The sequence below is a fragment of the Elephas maximus genome, chromosome 10 (genome assembly GCF_024166365.1).
Source record: "Elephas maximus indicus isolate mEleMax1 chromosome 10, mEleMax1 primary haplotype, whole genome shotgun sequence".
Lineage (NCBI taxonomy): Eukaryota > Metazoa > Chordata > Mammalia > Proboscidea > Elephantidae > Elephas > Elephas maximus.
Genome location: NC_064828.1, coordinates 51,473,273 through 51,492,973, shown reverse-complemented (window position 1 = coordinate 51,492,973; position 19,701 = coordinate 51,473,273). Strand labels below are relative to the sequence as shown.

General features: G+C 37.7%; 1 protein-coding gene across 1 annotated transcript; it reads left to right on the top strand.

Annotated features, from left to right (window-relative positions):
- The first annotated feature begins 1,114 nt into the window (after positions 1 to 1,114).
- On the top strand, positions 1,115 to 19,701 carry TRAPPC6B (trafficking protein particle complex subunit 6B). The gene is made up of 6 exons (XM_049899467.1): positions 1,115 to 1,509; positions 8,988 to 9,055; positions 9,779 to 9,896; positions 11,216 to 11,299; positions 13,149 to 13,242; positions 14,375 to 19,701. The coding sequence occupies exons 1-6, from the start codon at positions 1,429 to 1,431 to the stop codon at positions 14,404 to 14,406; spliced, it is 477 nt and encodes a 158-aa protein (XP_049755424.1). The 5' UTR covers positions 1,115 to 1,428; the 3' UTR covers positions 14,407 to 19,701.

Genomic DNA, 19,701 nt, shown 5'->3' with positions numbered 1-19,701 from the left:
TAAGTTTGTCAGTTGCTTAAGCTTTGACCTTTACGGTGGGCTTGGACTCTTGTTCCTTTGATGGTGGTGATGAGGGTGAGGGTGCAATTTGGATACAAAGGAGCTGATTTCACACGTGGGGAATTTTAGTGCTGGAAAAATTAAGATTATGCTGGGAAAGTACTCTTGAAAATTACATTACTTAGTCTTCTCAAAGGCTTATTGGAGCTTTTTATGCTTGGTTTATGTGATGAATAAACTGATCTAAACATTAGAAGGAACATGTAAAAACTCTACCATAATTACATTTACAGAACATTATTTTAAATTCCTATGAAAGGGCATGAGGAGTTGAGAAGTTATTGTTCAGAACAATTTGAGAAAACTCAATATGGTAATTCCGGGGAAGCAATTAATTTAATGGGAAAAGATTGGCTTTGTGAATTACCAAGAACTAATCAGAAGCTAAAAAAATGTTAAAGCCAGAGTTTGCCAGATTTAAGAAGTAAATATGATCTCGCATATGAATTTGCATTTCTGCAGGAGTTAAGTCTCATATTAGCCATAGATTCTTTATGAATTCTCTCCCACCGCAACGTCGCATTTCCGAATTCTTTAGCACTCTTCCATATCTGACTAGTTTATATTCTCTAATTACTTTGTAGTTTCTGGTTCAAGTACATCTTGTTTGCTTTATTCTACGTCCCAAACCCTCTCCACCCCCGACATCCAGTTCCTTACATCCCATTCCCACTGCCTGGTGGCCAAAATGGCTCTAAATCTTTTTGATATCTGGGCTTAACCCAGTTAGGATAATTCTCATTATATCTAAAACTTTACAGTTTAAAAACATGATGACTTATTCACTACTTTTACAACTTTTCATATTGAGGAACATATGGAAGAAAGTAGAAATTTTTAATGAAGCTAACAGAAATTCTTGTCAATTCTTCTCTTATAGCTAATTACAAGGTGATGGCAGAAGAAGCTCCTTAGGTTTCATTTTATCACGGACCCCCGAAATCCCACCGGGGACGAACCTTTCCGCTGTCGGGGTTCTGGCTGATCAGCCCTGACCGGAAAGCGGAACTCAGCGATCATAGAGCTGGCGGAACGCCGGGATAGTAGGACCGGAAGTTGCTTCCACGCCCCCCCCCCCCCCCAGGGGACTCTTCTGGTCTCCCCGGGCAGGTTTTGGCTCTCGTCGCTGTCATACTCTTTCGTTCGGTCCGAGGGCTTGGTGTCCCCGGGGGTAGGCTTGCTCCAGTACCAAACTTACTACTCCACAAGCTTTGCGAAGCCAAGGGAATTTTTTCGTCTCCTAGCAACGGGGGACAGGGCCGCGAGAGGCAACTGCGACTCTGGCCAAGTTGCTCTGGCCCGAACCGGAACCTCCGGGCTCGGCCCAAACGGGAGCAGAAACCTAGAGCTTTGAAGAATAAGCAGGAAATGGCGGACGAGGCATTGTTTTTGCTTCTGCATAACGAGATGGTGTCTGGAGTGTACAAGTCCGCGGAACAGGGGGAGGTGGTGAGTGCTGCCACACGCCCTTGCGGTGGCATTCCCTGTTTGTCCTCAGTTCTTTGCTAAGTCTGTGTTCCATCGCCGCCAGATACTCCCGAGGTGTAGCCAAACTGGTCCACCTCCAGGTGTCCTAAGCCCTTGGACCTGTTAGCTGTCTTTCATCCTTTCTTCTTTCGTCTGATTCTTTTTTGTCCGTACCTCTACCTGTGTCCTGCAGGTCACAGATTTTCTTTTAGTGCTCCTACCATGATTTACGGCAGGGTTAACTGCAGAGCTGATTGGGCACTTCTACTTCATTTTGCTGGCACTTGCAGCACTTCCGAGCCGTCCACTGTACTAGCCTGAGTATCCTGTCCCTCCGTCTGCATCTCTGGCTCGCACTATACAACAGGTGAACAGGAGCCTAATGAGGGTATGAGGTCAAACGTAGGAAAGTTTGCAGGCGTTATGGTGATTAGGAAACACAAATTACGTTAATTTAGAAAATATTTATTTAGTGACGGTTGTGGATTGAATTGTGTCCTCTAAAAGTATGTGTTGGTATTCTGACCCCTATACAAGTGGATGTAATTCTGTTTGGAAATAGGATTTTCTTTGTTATGTTAATGAGACCACACCAATGCAGGTCGTAGACTGTAAATCTAATTACAGTGAAACCTATAAGAGCCAGAACTCAACGGAATGGCCTAGTATTTCGGGATCTGCAAGTTTTCCACCTTTGACAGGGTGCAGTTTTACCATTTTTCTCTCATTTTAGTGGGAAATATTTGAGTTTTCCTTCTCTGACAGGTTTCTGCCTTTCACAGGTTCCGGCTTTCACAGGTTTCACTGTACTGAGTTATAGAAAGAGCAGATTAAACACAGAAGCACAGGGGAAACACAGATGCTCTTTGATAAAGATGGAGTAAGATAATCTACAAGCCCAGGAACTCTAAGGATTGTCAGCTTCTAGAAGCAGAAGTAGACAAAAAAAAAAGGACCTGCCTTTAAAGGTACACTCTGAATTTGAACTTCTAGCCTCCTAAACTGTGAGAAAGTAAATTTCTGTCCTTTAAAGGCACCCGCTTGTGGTATTGCTACCAATTGCCAATCTGACACAAAGGGTCTTTGTCTTTTCCCAAGTAAGAATACACGCAAAAGACAAACTTTATCTTCAGCAGGCTCTATTTTGCTTGAGTCAAGCAAAAGGAGTCAGTGGGGAACTAAACCTGTCCAAAAGACTGACCCGAAAAGGGAAGTAAGGCTAGGGTTTATATGGGTTCAGTGGAGACAATAGAGTAATGAATATTTAGTGGGCTTCTTTCAAGGTGCAGGTACTTCTCAGAATGGCGGTGCATGCTAATAAGGTTGCCCTTGTACCTGGAATCCAAGATGGAACCCGCTGATATTCAATATAGAGTCCTCTTGGCAGTCCTTGGCATCACTTAATTATGGGATATAGCCAGGTTCACTGATCTTCAGCACTACCTCCCTGTCTCGAAGGGGTAAGGAAGGTTAAACACTAGTCACACTTTGTTCTGAGCATGCCTAGCCTGTAAAGGGGGAAGGGACTAGAAAAACACTTAAGAAGGAGATAGTAATTCACAGGTTGTTTCAACCTTATCTTCTGTTGACAGGGTGTGGTTCCTATTTACCTAACTTCTTGAGGTAATGTTTTAACAGCTTATTTGTTCTGCCAGAACAGTTAACCCTATCTGTCTCAGTATTGTTGTTATAGCAGCAGCAGGAAACTATGACAGTGACGGTTATATGCCTGGCCTCATTCTGGGAGCTGGGAATATAGTAGTGGATGAAACAATAATCCCACCTCACGGAGGTTATGTTCTAATATGTGGGAGTTCTTTTTCACTCAATGATTCATTCAGAAAACATTTGTTAATTGTGTATTGTGGGCCCAACACCGTGCGAGATGATTAAGATAAAACCCCTGCCTCATGGGAGATTTAATAAGTAATTAAAATGTTGGGTGGTAATTAGGTATAGAATTATGGAGTTGTAAAGGATTTGAGAAATAACACATTCCAAAATCTTAAAGTTGGAGGCCTTCCTGTAATGCTGTTGATAAAAAAGGTGAAGGGTGGTGATAGGAAAAGCATCCTAGGCAAAGGTAAGGGCATAGAGGTATGAAAGAGGGTGGTGTATTAAATATGCTTAAGGACTTCACTGTGATTAGGTTGTATGGATGGAGAGTGAGAAGTATTGAGAACTGAGGCTAGAAAGAGCCTTGCATTCTTAGCCAAAGAATCTGAACTCTCAGTGAAAGATTTTTAAGGAGGGCCCATTTTCATTTTAGAAAGATAATCCAGTGTTTGGATTGGAGAGGGAAGATCATTGCAGTGAGCAGATCCGTTATTGCAGGAGTCCAGGCAGGAGATAATGAGGATCTGAATTAAGACAGAGATAGTGAGAAGAGGAGGAGAGAATATGTTTGATAGGAGGTAGAGTCTACAACACTTGGTTAGGCATGGAAGTGGGGGTTTAAAATTATCCGCAGACTTTTAGCTTGAGCAGCTAGGTTGATGGTGGTGCCATTAATCAGGAGAGGAAATAAAGGAAAACAAAGAGATAGATGAAGGTAATGAATTATTTGGGGACAGGTTGAATTTTTGGTACCTTTTTTTTTTTTTTTTTTTTGGGACAGCTAAGAAAAGGTGCTGCCAGTTTGTAAACTACAGAAAGGATAGGTATGATGCATTTGAAGAGATCATTAGGAAGACATCAAGAAGAGTATTGGAAATGAAGCAAATTCTATTCTTACTCAGATCCATCTATAATAGAGATTTTTCATAAGTTACAAATTTTTAATTTGATCATTATCAACAACTAACAGCTATCAATGTTTAGTACTCTGTGCTCAATGATGAGTAGCAGATGCTTGCTGTTCTTGCAAAGTTAGCTTTCCCTTTACTCTTTACTCTATTATCGTAAAATCCACCTCCTCCACCCACCAAGTATGCATTCTCTTCATTCTCTTCTCCCTACTTTCTTTTCTTCTTCCAACTCTTTCCCAGGAAAATCTTCTTTTTTAAAATCCCTCTTTTGTTCCGATGGGTTAACTATAAATGAAACAAAGCAAACTTGTTCTAATCACGGCTGATGATTTAAGAGGTGTACTAGTAATATATATATATATATATATAATTTTTTTTTTTTTTACTAGTAATATAAGGGAAAGGAAATCCGTAAGTTTTGTGTTGTTTAAACTAAAAACTTCCTTTCCCTATTGCAATATGTTTTAGTGGGGAAAAAATTGAAAGTACATATTAAAAAAATGATTAAAAATATTTATGTGGAAGTCTTGATAATTGTTGAATCTGGGTATATAGTGGTTTATTGTATTAGTGTTGAATCTGGGTGTATAGTGGTTTATTTTATTGGCATCTCTACTTTGAGTATGCTTGAAATTTTTCATAATAAAAAATGTGAAAGAAATACACATACAATCTTGTCATACAGAAATGGTTTTATATCTTTTCAGACCTAGAGTCATAAGTTTTGAAGGGAAATAGAGGAAAGAACCAATGTTTTCACCCTCCAAGTCGGTGATTCTTAAACTACGTTTGAACAGAAAAAAATCTCTAAAAGTTAAATAATTAGGTATTTCCCAATTTATGGAGAATGGATAAAAATATGTGAAAATGACATGGTGGTATCAGTGTCAGACTTTATCTAACTTCATGAGGGGGAAGAGAGAGAATCAAGGTCAACACCAGCCTAAAGCTGATTGCTATGAGGCGGAGGTCAGACACACCTCCTCTCTTCAACGTTTTTATCAATTTTAGTGTCAGCTGTCCCTCCTCAGACATCCTACTTCTCTATTAGGTTCAATAATTCATTGTAATGGCCACACAGAGCTCACAGATCATACTCAGTTAGGGGGCTTATTAGGGAAGTAACAGGTTACAATTCAGGATCAGAAACACCTCAGTATATAGTTCTTTGATCAGGGCAGCCTTTTCTCGGCTGTGCCCACAAACAGGCCTCTCTCTTGCCCTTTTTCTCTCAGTCCGCGACCTGGCCTCTGCTCTACTTGGGCAAGTGTTACAAAACTCTTTAGCTCCACCAAGAAATGGCACCCAAGAGGAGGCACCTTGCTCCTTTAGTAAGCTTCGGGCCCAAAGGGACTCAGCTTTCTCGCTCCATGGGTCTGTGAACTTAGCTTTGCCAAGTTCCCAAGAGGCACTCCATCCTGCCAGCAAGCCTCCTGCCTGAAGGACCTCAGCTCTCTTGCTCCATGGGTCAGCTCACCTGCTGTAGCTGCCTCGCTTCATGGGCCAGGAAGCCTACTGTGCCGTCTCACACCAGTCTTCTGGTTCTGCTGCTGCCATTTTCCTGCCACGTTTGCCTCCACTTCTCGCTGTTTTGTGTCTTCTCTGGTGTTAAAGCTCTGTCTGTCTTCTGGGTCTAGGAGGTTGTCAGCACAGGGACCCTGGGTCCAAAGGATGCATTCCACTTAGCTTAGCCAGATGGCAGACCTGTCCAATCCCCTCGTTAGGGTTCCATACTTTATATGCATGGTCCCACCTCCACAAGGGTTTCATGCACCTTATTTACATTATTAGCAGCCTGTCCAATCCCCTTGGTGGGCCACAAACACCTTATTTGCAGAGTCCCACCCAGTCATTTTGTGGGAGTCACAAAGACTATGGGCAAGAGGGCCATATTAAGTAATTCACTGCACTGCAAATGTTAATGAATAACATTTTCTCAAATTTAATTCTTAGTACCTACTAGTGAGCACTCACAGATGCCAAAGTAAATGAACAAGTAGCAAAATCAGGAGGTATTTAGTAGAGTTGGACAGGGCAGTGTTTTGTTCTGTTGTACATAGGGTTGCTATGACTCAACGGCACCTAACAACAACAATTCAAAAACCCGTTTGATCATAGTTAGAATTTGACAGCATTTACATATAAGTTTATTTCCAGCTAATAAATATGTTCTCAGATGATCCTCCAAAAAACAGATTGGTTCACAAAGAGCATCATTACTTAAAAGTTCCACTTCTACTTGTGCATGTTTGGGAATGAGTGTGGATAATAATAGAAAAATCGAGGATAGTGATAAGCACAGTATGTGTGTACAGAGTATTATGATAGCATATGGCCCGAAAGAGTATCTGGGAAGGCTTCTGGGAGAATGTGATCTTTGAGCTGAATTCTAAAGGCGTTGCAGCCTGGGGAGCAGCATGTGGAACAGTACTGAGGCAAGAGAGGATGGTGCTCTGGAGTTGCTGCAGAAATTTCAGAGTGGTAGAAGGGAAGGATATTTCTAAGTAGGTTGCTGTTAGTGAATCTGGTTAACTAAACCCAAACAAACCCAGTGCCGTCGAGTTGATTCCGACTCATAGCGACCCTACAGGACAGAGTAGAACTGCCCTATAGAGTTTCCAAGGAGCGCCTGGCGGATTCAAACTGCCAACTCTTTGGTTAGCAGCCGTAGCCCTTAATCACTATGCCACCAGGGTTTCCCTGGTTAACTAGCAGGGGCCATTTAAGGAAAGGTACATAATGGCATACTAAGGAGTTTGGTCTTTATTCTGAAGAAGGAGGAGGGGGCACTGAAAGATCCAGTATAGAAATAACATGATTTGAATTTTAGAAAGTCGTATTACCAGAAATACACAGTGAAACTTGTGAGAGTCAGAACTGGGTTGTTTTTCTGGGTCTCACAAGTTTTGTGCCTTTGAGAGGGTGCAAGCTTAACCACTTTTCTGTTGCTCCTTTTAGTGGAAAATGTTTGAATTTTCTTTCTGCCTTACACAGCTTTCAGCTTTTGCAGGTTTTACTGTAGAAGATAAAGGGGGAAAAAGTCGATAAGGGGACCAGTTAGAAGGCTGTAGCTATAATCCAGGAGGGAAATGATAAGGGCTAACTTATCAGTAAGGTTGGAGAAGGGAGTATAGATTTTGAAAAACATGTAAAAGATAGACTCCAGAGCTGCAGTGGGGGAGGGAGGTGAAGAAAATGGAAGTTTTCTGGTTCAGCTAGAAAGGTGGATAGTGGTGCCGTTAATGAAGTTAGGGAATTTTGGAAAAAGAGCAGTGCAAGGACATAAGATAATATCATTCTGACTATGTTTAACTTGAGGGACATCTAGATGACTGTGTCAAATAAGATCCATATTAGAAATACAGATTTAGTAGTCATAGTCTATAAATGGAGTACATGGTTTCTTAGAGTTTATCAAATAATGAGGTCTATGGTGCATTTCCTGGCATGGGAGACACAGCAGACTTAAGAATACATGAAAATCCCTACCTTCTTGGCACTGTATTCTAGCAGAAGATGAGGGTGGGGGGACACACAATATAAAGTAAGTAAAATGTATAGCATGTTACATAATGGAAGAAGCTCTGTGAAGACAATCTAAGCGGGAAGTGGGATAGGGCATCAGAATCACTTGGAGCCCCTCACCCAGCGTTTCTGATTCAGTAGTTGGGGATGGGGCTGGAGAATTCATCCTTCTAACAAGTTCCCCTGTGATGCTGATGCTGTTGGTCTGGGGACCCCACTTTGCAAATCACTAGCTAAAGGGGTTGATGTTATAATTTTAAAGAATCAGGTCAAAATAGGCCACACTGAGATGGTGACATGTAAACAAAGACTTGAAGGAAGCAAGGGATTGGTCCTGTGACTATCTGGAGGAAGAGCATTTCAGGCAGAGGGGAGTCATGCAAAAGCCCTGAGACTGAAATGTGCCTGTTGTGGTTAAGGAACAGCAAGGAGACCCAGGTGGCCGGGGCAGAGTGAGTGTGGAGAAGAGTAGAAGGTTGAGGCTATGGGGGTCCAGATTATATAGGACTCTGTAGTTCATCCAGAGGACTTTGGGAGTCTTCAGCATGGAGGTGGTATTTATAGCCTTAAGATTGGATGAAATTGCCAAAGGTAGAGGAAAGTAATTGCGGGATTCCAGGTGTAACAGGGTGGAATCATCAACTAAGAAACACTGAGAATTAGGAAGCGTGGATAACTCTTAAGAGACATTTTGAAACAAGGAACAATAGAACTTAGTGACAGTATGAAAGGAAAAACCAAAAAACCCGTTGCTGTGGAGTCGATTCCAACTCATAGCGACCCTATAAACCCATTACTGTTGAATTGATTCCGACTTATAGCCATCCTATAGGACAGAGTAGAACTGCCCCATGAGTTTCCAAGGAGCACCTGGTGGATTCGAACTGCCAACCATTTGGTTAGCAGCTGTAGCACTTAATCACTACGCCACCAGGGTTTCCATATAAAAGGAAGACCAACTAAAAAAAGCCTAAGGTGATACCAGGTTTTATAAGCTAAGAGAGAGGAAGAATGGTTGAAAATGGAAAAAAAATTGGAGGGATAATTAGGATCACCATTTCTTAAAATATTTCACTGGAAAAAATGTAAATATTTACATTAATATTTTTAGCTAACATTAAAAAATTTTTGAATACTGAAATTCTGGCATTCTAAAAGTATTCAAAATTATTATTTTTTTTAAAATAGGAAAATGGACGATGTATTACTAAGCTGGAAAACATGGGGTTTCGAGTGGGACAAGGATTGATAGAAAGGTGAGCAGTATGGATTTGAAAAATTTCTTAAAGGTAGGTTATGAGTAAAGATGATCCATTTCAAAAGATTGCATAAAACTTGAGATGATACTAATTTTAATTCCTGAATTATCAATTGTTCTCTGTTAATTCACAGATTGAAATTTCTTTTTAAGTCAGATGCTATTCTAACTCAGTTTTCTGACTTTTATGTTTTAATAAATGAAGAAAATGTATATATATATATTTTTTTTCAGAAACTTTAGTGTATTGAAACACATATTAAAATCTTGTGTATTTCCTACTTAAGGCCTAGCCGAGTCTGTAACCTGAGTAGGATTTTGTTTAAATATATAGGGATGGAAATGCCTTAGAATATATGTTTATGCATGTGATAATCTTCCAATTTGCAGATTAATTCTCTTTTAGTATTCCTTTCCAATATCTGAATAGTTGAACTCTGATTATATTTTGTATAACAAAACCATGATCATGCTCAGCTCTTTTTTTTGTTGTTGTGCTAGAATGAATTGTACCTAAAATTGTAGTAGCTACAACATTAGACTAATTTTAGGTACCATAATTCTATAACAGAGTGTAATGAAATTTAGTTTGCTTGGTGCTTGTCACTTTATGATTTTTAGTAAATGTTCAGTGCTGTTCTGGCATTTGGAAATTAATGATTTGTCCCTCTAGCTTTCTTTGGAGGAAAAATACTGTATTACTTCTAGTTGATCTTTTTAGGTTTACAAAAGATACTGCAAGGTTCAAGGATGAGTTAGATATCATGAAGTTCATTTGTAAAGATTTTTGGACTACAGTATTCAAGAAACAAATCGACAATCTAAGGACAAATCATCAGGTATTTAGATAAGTTAAAGACTACAGTATAAGTCCTTTTAATTTATCTGTCCTACTTAAGGATTTACTTATTATTTAAAACTTAAAATAATTTCCAGTAAACTTTGGAGTATTTCTCTTATGTTTTTTATTAATCATTAGTTTTTTTTTTCTCTTTAATACAGTGAATAGACGAAGAGACAGTATGATAGCTGTTCCTTTCTGCCAATTAAATAAGTTATTCTAAGTTTTAGAAAGTAGCAAATGTCAGAATGATACAGGTTCTAGACTCTTAAATAATTTTCATAGTTCAAGAAAAAAAATTTTGCTATCATATTATTTTCTATTCTTAAAATATTTTGTTGCTATAAAAATTAACAGACTGCATAGAAAGCTATAAGTTTAAAATGGATTCAGTTTATTTTCTAAAACTGAAATATTTAGGGTTGATTTGGCATTATGATTCAATTAAAAATAAAAATAATTGTCTAGTAGCTATAGTTTTTTTTTAGCTACCAAGGAGTCCCTGGGTGATGCAAATGGTTAAGCGCTTAACTACTAGGCCCAAAGCAGGCCTGTGATCTGCTTCCAAAAGGTTACAGCCGTGAAAACCCTATGGAGCAGTTCTACTCTGCACACATGGGGCCTCCGTGAGTTAGAATCGACTCAATGGCAACTAACAACAAGAAATAACTACCAATATAATTCGTTTTTTTCATGTAACAATACCAGCCTTAGCTTGAAATTATTTGAAATGCTAATGGGAAGAAGTAACTCTGATTATTGACTTTTCGGATATGATTTAATAATATACAACTTCATTTCAGCTGGATATGCATTACTAATTTCTTTGTACTGTTGTTATTATGTGCCCTCAAGTTGCTTCTGACTCATCGTGACCCTATAGGACAGAGTAGAACTGTCCCATAGCATTCCCTAGGCTGTAATCTATACAGGAACAGATCACCAGGTCTTTTCTCCCGAGAAGGAACTGGTGGGTTTGAACTGCAGACCTTTTGGTTAGCAGTCAGTAGCAGCCAAGTGCTTAACTATTGTGCCACCAGGGCTTTTTAGACTGAGATTTTTAATGATAGGGGCAATGCCTTATGCAGCTTTGTATCTTCAGTGTCTAAAAGCACTAAAAAATCTTAGTGTTAAAAATAGTGAACCCACAGTTCTTAAACTTGAACATTGCAGAACTCCTTTATTTAAAAAAACAATCTGACCAATGGAGAGTTTTAATAACTTAAAATAAATTCTTTGTTTTATAAGGATAAGATAACTTTTAAGTACTGCACCCTACATTGACTTTGAGTGTCTTTTTTCTTTTTTTTGGAACAGGGAATCTATGTACTTCAAGACAACAAATTTCGTCTGCTTACTCAGATGTCTGCAGGAAAACAGTATTTAGAACACGCATCTAAGGTATTTAATGGAACGGAAGATTGGGATTTTCTGTTAAGGAGAGTGTAGAACTATAGTGAAAAATACAATACCAATCATAACAATTAATTAAAAATATGTTTTAAAGTTGTTCTTTTTTGTTTGAGAGTTTTTCTATAAAATAGAACATATTTATCATGTTAAAATAACTTCTGCTAAACTGTAGGTAAGTATGCTTGTGGTTACTGATTAAAGAAACACAGCTGAATGCCAACGAAATGTAGATTCATGGTAGATTCTTAAAGATAGGTTAGATGTGTTAGAAGATACTGAAGCTTATAAAACTGATTTTAGTGCTACAAAACTATTCACCACAGGGTTTATATTTAGGATCTCTTGTGCTAGATTAAAAAAAAAATGTTTTAAATATAATTAACATTTGTTTCTAAGAATACATATTGCGTGTTAAGAATATTTGTGTAGAAATTAAAGAATAAGTAGTTAGATTTATTAAAGAAAGCTGACAACTTACAGATCTGTCACATTGATTAGGTTATGTAACCCCTCTGGACCTTAATGTCCTAATTAATAAAATGTGTATAAGATTATTTTGAGGTTTAAATGTCTATAAAGTGCTTAACATGGTGCTTTGCATATAACCCATTGCCATTGAGTCACATAGGAGATACTTATTAAATGGTTATTACAGGTTTTAAGATGTTGATAAACTGAGTCAATGAACTGGACATGATAGTTTCATAATTTACTGTAGTTTCACTGATTCAGGAGGGCTTATTTTCCATATTTTTGGGGTGTCCAAGTTCTAATAATGGGGGGGATTTTTTTTTTAATGGTTAACATATGTTTTTTCATTTCTCTACTAACTTAACCTTATGTTAATGTTTCTAGATCTCACTTAAATTTTTTTGTGGGGGAGGTCTTAGTTTCTTCAGTTGTGAAAAGAGGAAGTTGGACCAGATAAGGGATTTTTAACTATTTTGTTGTTCAGGACATCTTTGAGAATTTGATGAAAGCTGTGGTCCCTCTCTCAGCATAAATATGCACATATATAGTGATTTTGCTTTTCAGAGGGTTCATAGATTCCCTGGTTAAGAAGTCTTGGGATAGATACTCTCTAAGGTCTCTTTCAGTTAGAAATTTCATGACACCAGATCCAGTTACTTAACAGTACTCATTTATGTATATATTAAATATAAAATAGCAATAATATGTTATGTCATTTGTAGGTATATTGTTTATTGTTGAACATCACATAATACAAAAATGTGGATAATCAAAAGTCCCTGACTTATTTATGTTTCAATCTCTATTTTTGTGCTGGCTCTGTCTGCTGTAACTAAGTCCCATTCCCCCTTTATTTCTGTATGACAGGGTTTCTCAACTTCAATACTATTGGTATGTTGAACTAGGTAATTCTTCATTGTGGGGGACTGTCCTGGGCATTATAGGATGTTTAGCATCATCTCTGACTTCTACCCACTAGATACCAGTAGCACTTTCCAACTGGCTGAGCTTAAGTCATATGCCCACGCTGTAGCTGCCAAGGAGTTGGGAAGGAAAATATTTGCCCTCCATTATGGCCAAGCATGGCTTCCATAGTGAGAAGTGGGGTTTCCCTTTCCACTTATCCAGAGATACCCCTAAAATAGGAAAGATGTTTGGATATTGGATTATCAGAAGAAATGTCCCGCCAAAAATCTTCTAACAATCAGATTTTTCAGTAATTTGAACAGTTGTTTTTCCACAACACTTAATTTAAATAGTCAGCAATGATTTATTGATAGCGTGGCTTACCTAAATGTCCTATTTATCATTAGCATTACTATTTTAGTAAATACTTAATTTTTTACAACATTTTTTTCCTTTTTAGTATTTAGCATTTACATGTGGCTTAATCAGAGGTGGCTTATCAAATCTGGGAATAAAAAGTATTGTAACAGCAGAAGTGTCTTCAATGCCTGCGTGTAAGTTGAAATTCAAATTACTCGTAAATGTTTTTAATGAATTTTTTCAGCCTTTTTGTTTGTTTTTAGTTAGAGGACGTTTAAAATGCTAACAGCATTTCATTTTACCTTTTTTCTGTTTAACATTTCATGTAGTAATATGTAGCATACTTATATTCATAGTCAATGATTTTTTTTTTAAATTGTGTTCAGGGGGAGGTTTACAGAGCAAGTTAGTTTCTCATTAAAAAATTAATACACACATTGTTTTGTGACATTGGTTGCCAACCCCACAACATGTCAACACTCTTCCCTTCTCGACTTTGGGTTCCCATTTCCATTTGTCAAGCTTTCCTGTGTCCCCTCTTGCATTCTCACCCTTGCCCCTGGGCTGGTCATATTCAATGATTTTTTAATTCAAAATAGTCAATGATTTAGAAAATCTGCTAAACAAATACAAATTTATAAGATCACTTGAACACTCAAGAGATGATTCTTAACTTTTAAAGGAAAATTTTCTGCAGCATTCTAAGCACAAATTTCCCTGTAGCACTGAAAACGTGCTTATAATATTTAAACAGCTTTCTAGAATATATCCATTACATCAGGCTAGATGAAGCCAATTCTTAATCTTTTATCACTGAACTTCTTCCCAAAAATGTTCTCACTGGAGCTACAAAGAAAAAAACTGACTTGGGATTCAATGTATCACCTTTCCATTCATAGTGATAATCAGCAGGGAAATACTCAAAAGGTAGGAATCACAGAGAAACAAAGGCATCTACCCACAAACCAGATAATCATCCCATAAAAACGGAATTTATTGAATATCGTGAAGGGTGTAAAAAGTTGTTTGACACAGCAAGTTTATTGACTGAAAAAAAAAAAAAAAAAAACCATTGCTGTCAAGCTGATTCTGACTCATAGCAACCCACCGGGCAGAGTGGAACTCCCCCATAGAGTTTCCAAGGAGCGCCTGGTGGATTCGAACTGCCAGCCTTTTGGTTAGCAGCCGTAGCTCTTAACCACTACGCCACCAGGGTTTCCTATTGGTTGAAAGTACTTCGTAAATAGAACAGAAAGTTGATCTTTAGACTTGTTTCCTTTGTAAGTAAAGTAAAAAAAAAATGATTTTTCCTGTTTTCTTTTTTAGGCAAATTTCAGGTGATGATACAGAAGCTGTAGGATATACTGAATTCAACACTTCAACAGTGTAAAGAGATAAATTATTCATGTATAAAGTATTCCAAGTAGCAATGATGTAATTATATTGTTGGAAGTTTGTATTAATGTAAGGTATTTGCTAACTTATATGATGAAGGATGCATTCTTAACTGTTAAGAGTAGGTTATATTTTATTAATTTAGCACAGACCAAGTTAAAACAGATACAGGGTCATCCCACCATAATGTAGTTTACTGATGTGACTCGCAATGAAAACTCAATTTCAAAATAACCAAACACTAGCACACAGGACCCTTAGACATTTTTATTTGCTTATAGTAATTTGTATTTAACCACAGATAGAGAAGCCAAATGAGTGCTGAATTAGCATAAAGAAAAGCATGCACCAATCCAGATAATTTGTGTAAGAATTAACAAGCAATAGAGTATTAATTTGTTTTAGATATTAAAAAAGCAAACAGTATAAATACAGTAAGTTAAATTTTTAATATATTGCTTATAATTTATTTCTAGTAAAAGTTTTATACTTGTATTAGAATGTCGTGTATGTATTATGTATCTGATACATAATATATAGCTAACTGCCTAAATTGCTTAAAACTTAATTTCCCTTTAATAAAATCCAATCCTTTAGAATTCCATTAATGTAATCAAAGTGAAATATAATTAGTTTAAAGGTGTGTTGGGAAGGAATTTTTATACTTCTCACTTTCTCATTATAGCTATGACTTTCAACTTTTCCTCATGCATGAAAATGCTGAGGTTTCTTCCATCTTTATCTTTATTCCCTTATTCACTCTTCCTCAAGGAAGGATGGGTGAATAATTGAATCATTCAAACTATCATCCCCTGAAGTCTTTTTAAAACCAAACAGTAGCTTAACTAGAAAAAAAGTCTGCCTTCAGCATTGTGCTCTTTCAAGAACTATCTATATGGGAACAAAGTGACAGCAATAACTCAAAAGATTAGATAGGAATCTTAGGGGGCAGTAAGTTTATGTTAATGAGGGAGGAATAACTCAGAAAAGGAAAATGAGAAGTGTTGCACAACTTGAAGAATATAAGCAGTGTAACTAAATTGTACATGTAGAACCTGTTGAATTGGTGGGTGTTTTGCTGTATATATTCTCAAAAATAAGATAAAGAAAAATTTTGGAAAAAAAAGGTATTTAATGTTTAAAAAAAAAAAGTAACATTCACTGAGCCATATCTTCCTGGGGGTCAGTGCTTACGTGGTATCTTGCCTCTTCCATTCCTAGGACCTATCTATGCTACTTTTGTGGTGAGAAGGCCAGGTTTTTTTTCTTGTTCTAAGGAGCATGTTCCTCTTGGATGTTATTTATTTTATGGGCTTGTCTGTTGTTTGGCTGAAAGATGATCTCCAGGAACAACTTCAGTTCCAGGTCAGAAGGGTGTCTTAGGGCCATAGTCTCAGGGGTTTCTTCATTCTCTGTCAGACCATTAAGTCTGGACTTTTTTGTGAATTTGATCTTTTGTTCTACATTTTTCGCCCACTCGGCCCAGGACCCTTTACCGAAATCCCTGTCAGAGTGGTTAGTAGGGATAGCCAGGCACCATCTAGTTCTTCCGGTCATGGGGTGGTATAGACTGTGGTTCGTGTGGTCCATTAGTCCTTTGGACTGATTGCTCCCTTGAGTCTTTGATTTTTTTCACTCTCCTTTGCTCTGGACTGGAAGAGACCAATAGTTGTGTCTTAGATAATCACTTGCAAGCTTTTAAGACCCTAGATGTTACTCACCAAAGTAGAATGCATAACATTGTCTTTAAGAACTATGTTGTGCCAATTGACGTAGATGTCCCCCGTCTATGATACTTTGCCTTCGAGCTTGTGAACTTCATTCTGCAAAGTATTTTGTATGTCTAAGAGGTTTCCCTGACTGCCACTTGTGTGCTGTATTATCTATATTAATATATGAGGAGCACCTACAGTCATGTGTTAGAAATTTCCACCACCAAACCTGTATCTGCCAGTGGGTATGCTCTCTTACATCCTCCCTCACCTCTTGGCATATCTATGTATCCATTCATAAATTATTGTTTGTTAACACTATTGTCGCAGGATTGTCTATGCTACAGTAGTAGTTACCATTACCAAAACCAAACCTATTATTGGGGTAGATTCTGACTCTTAGCAACCCTATAGGACAGAGTAGAACTGCCCTGTAGGGTTTTCAAAGAGCAGTGGTGGATTCAAACTGCCGACCTTAACCACTGCGCCACCAGGGCTCCATAGTTGTCCTTTATTCCTGCATTCCTCTCATTGTCCTTTCTTGCCTTGGTCACGTTGTGCTGACTTCTCCCATGTTATGTATTGCCTTTCCCTTCACTAATATTAAATCATGTGTACTATATATTTGGTAATTTTCCCTCCCTCCCTCTGCCATTCCTGGTAACCATCAAATAATTTTTTTTCCCCTGTGTGTAAACTTTTTGTTGTTACTTTGTAATAGCAGCCTTATACAATATTTGTCCTTTTGCAAGTGACTTATTTCACTCAGCATAATTTCCTCTGTTATTTATCCATGTTGTGAGATGTTTTGCAGATTTGTAATTCTTCATTGTCACATAGTATTCCATTGTGTATGTACCACAGTTTGTTAATCCATTTGTCTGTTGATGGGCACTTAGGGCCATCTTTTTGCTATTGTGAATAATGCTGCAGTAAACATGGGTATAATGTTTCTATTCATGTCATGGTTCTTATTTCTTTAGGTTATATACCTAGGAGTTGGATTGCTGGATCACATGGTATTTCTATTTCTAGCTTTTTGAGGAAGCGCCATACCATTTTCCATAGTGACTGTACCATTTTACCTTCCCACTGGCAGTGTGTAAGTTTCAGTTCCCCCACAACCTTGCCAACATTTGTTATTTTGATTAATGCCAGTAATGTGGGGGATGAGAGGGTATCTCATTGTAGTTTTAATTTGCATCTCTCTAATTGTTGATGATTTGCAAGCATTTCTTCATGTTAGCAGCTCAAGTGTCTTCATATCCTGTGCCCATTTTTTATTTTTCCTGTGTAATCTTTTTTTTTAATTGTTATTTAGGTGAAAATTTACATAGTAAATTAGTCTCTCATTAAATGGTTAATACTCAAATTGTTTTGAGACATTGGTTGCCAACCCCGCAATGTGGCAACACTCTCCCCCTTCTCCACCCCTGGTTCCGTTTCCATTTGTACAGTTTTCCTGTCCCTTCCTGCCTTCTTGTCTTTGCTTTTGGGCTGCTGTGCCCATTTTTCACGTATACATGATTAAACTCTGAAGCATGTCCCTTATTTTTGGCCCTATAGACCTGTCTAATCTTTGGCTGAAGGGTGAACCTCAGGATTGACTTCAGTACTGAGTTTTTTAAAAGAGTGTCCAGGGGCCATGGTCTTGGGGTTTCTCCAGTCTGTCAGATGAGCAAGGCTGGTCTTTGTATGAACTTGAATTTTGTTCTACATTTTTTCTTCCGCTTTGTCCAGGACTCTCTATTATGATCTCTGCTAGAGCAGTTGGTGGTGGTAACCGGCACCATCTAGTCGTTCTGGGCTGCTTTGCCCATTTAATTGGATTGTTTTTTTTTGAGATGTTGAAGTTTTCTATAAATTTTATAGACCCTTATTGGATATGTTGTAGCCAAAGAAACTTGCCCAATCTGTAGGTTCTCTTTTTACTCTTTTGGAGAAGTCTTTTGTTGTGCGTAAGTTTAATTTTTAGGAGGTCCCATTTATCTAGTTCATCTTCTGCTGTGTGTGCATTTTCAATTATGTTTGTTATTCTGTTTTGCCATATATTAGGGCCCCTAGTGTTGTCCCTATTTTTTTCTCTGTAATCTTTATAGTTTTAGGCTTTATAATTAGGTCTTCGATCAATTTTGAGTTAGTTTGTGTGCGATGTGTTATGGATTGTATCATTTTTCTATATATCCAGTTTTGCCAGCACTATTTATTGAAGAGACTGTCTCTTCCCCATTCAGTAAGCTTTGGTTCTTTGTCAAAGATCAGCTGTGTGTAGGTGGATGGATTTACATCTGGGTTCTCAATTCTGTTTCATTGGTCTGTGTATCTGTTGTACCAGTACCAGGCAGTTCTGAGTACCATGGTTGTATAGTAGGCTCTGAAATCAGGTGGCGTGAGGCCTCCTGTTTTGTTCTTCTTTTTTAATAATGTTAGTGATTAAAGTTAGTGATTAGTTTTTCTATCTTGTTAAAGAATGTTGTTGGGATTTAGATCAGGATTGCATTATATCTGTATATCCCTTTGGGTGATACTGACATTTTCACAGTGTTAAACTACTTCCATAATTTTGAAGTTAGAGCTATCTGCAACTACAATTTAGTATGAAAACATTCGTGACTTCTACTTGTTCTAACAAAGTAACAGTTTATCGGCTATATCCATAATTGAAGGAAATACTAAGTAACAGCTGAGGCAATACTTTTCCCATTCCAGTTTATGGATGCCAGGTTAAAAACTCTTATAGGGATAATCATAGTATTCGTGTAAAATTTCAGATAATCCATGTAAAATAGCACAGTGTCTTCGTATGTATAAATGTAAATAAAGAATAAAAATATCACACAGAATATTCTGGTTCGTAACCCCTTGGCAATTAGAAAGCAGTTTAAATTTCAGTGTACTTTTGCATGACTTTAATTATAGTTATCAAGGGCCCTAAATGAAGACACAGAAAACTTGTTTTAAAGAGCAGATATGTTTCAAGAGTAGAAAATCATTGTGTGAACAACATACAATAAAGACAGCACTGACCATGCTGATGTGGCCCAATCACTCCAGTGTCTAGCAGTCCATCCTCATGCAGAGGATACAGGTCTGGAGTTGGCTTGTCAGAACCCAGTATCATGCAGTAAATAGGAGAATCAATATTCTAGAGCCAAGGTTGCTTGTTGAATTATTTCTGACTCCCACCACAATATAGTTAAGATGGGAGTTGGCCTCAGGCCTGGGTGAACATCAAACTGGTTGAATAAACTGAGATTGGCACAAATTTTGGGGTAATCAGAGTTAATGAAGAAACTAGGTAGAACCTACTAAACTTTTTCAAGTACTCTGAAAAATGAAGTCTGTGACCAAATATATTTTGAAATGTATTTGAGCCTCTTCTGAAGGTTCTTAATGTGTATCAGTGGCATGTTGCAGGTTTGGAAAAATCAAACAGTAATAGCTTAATTTTATTTAACCTAGGATTTGATCAGAGTACCATTTGCTCAAGAAACACCAGCAGCTCACATAAACCAGTATTCTAGGGCACATATTTTGGGAAATATT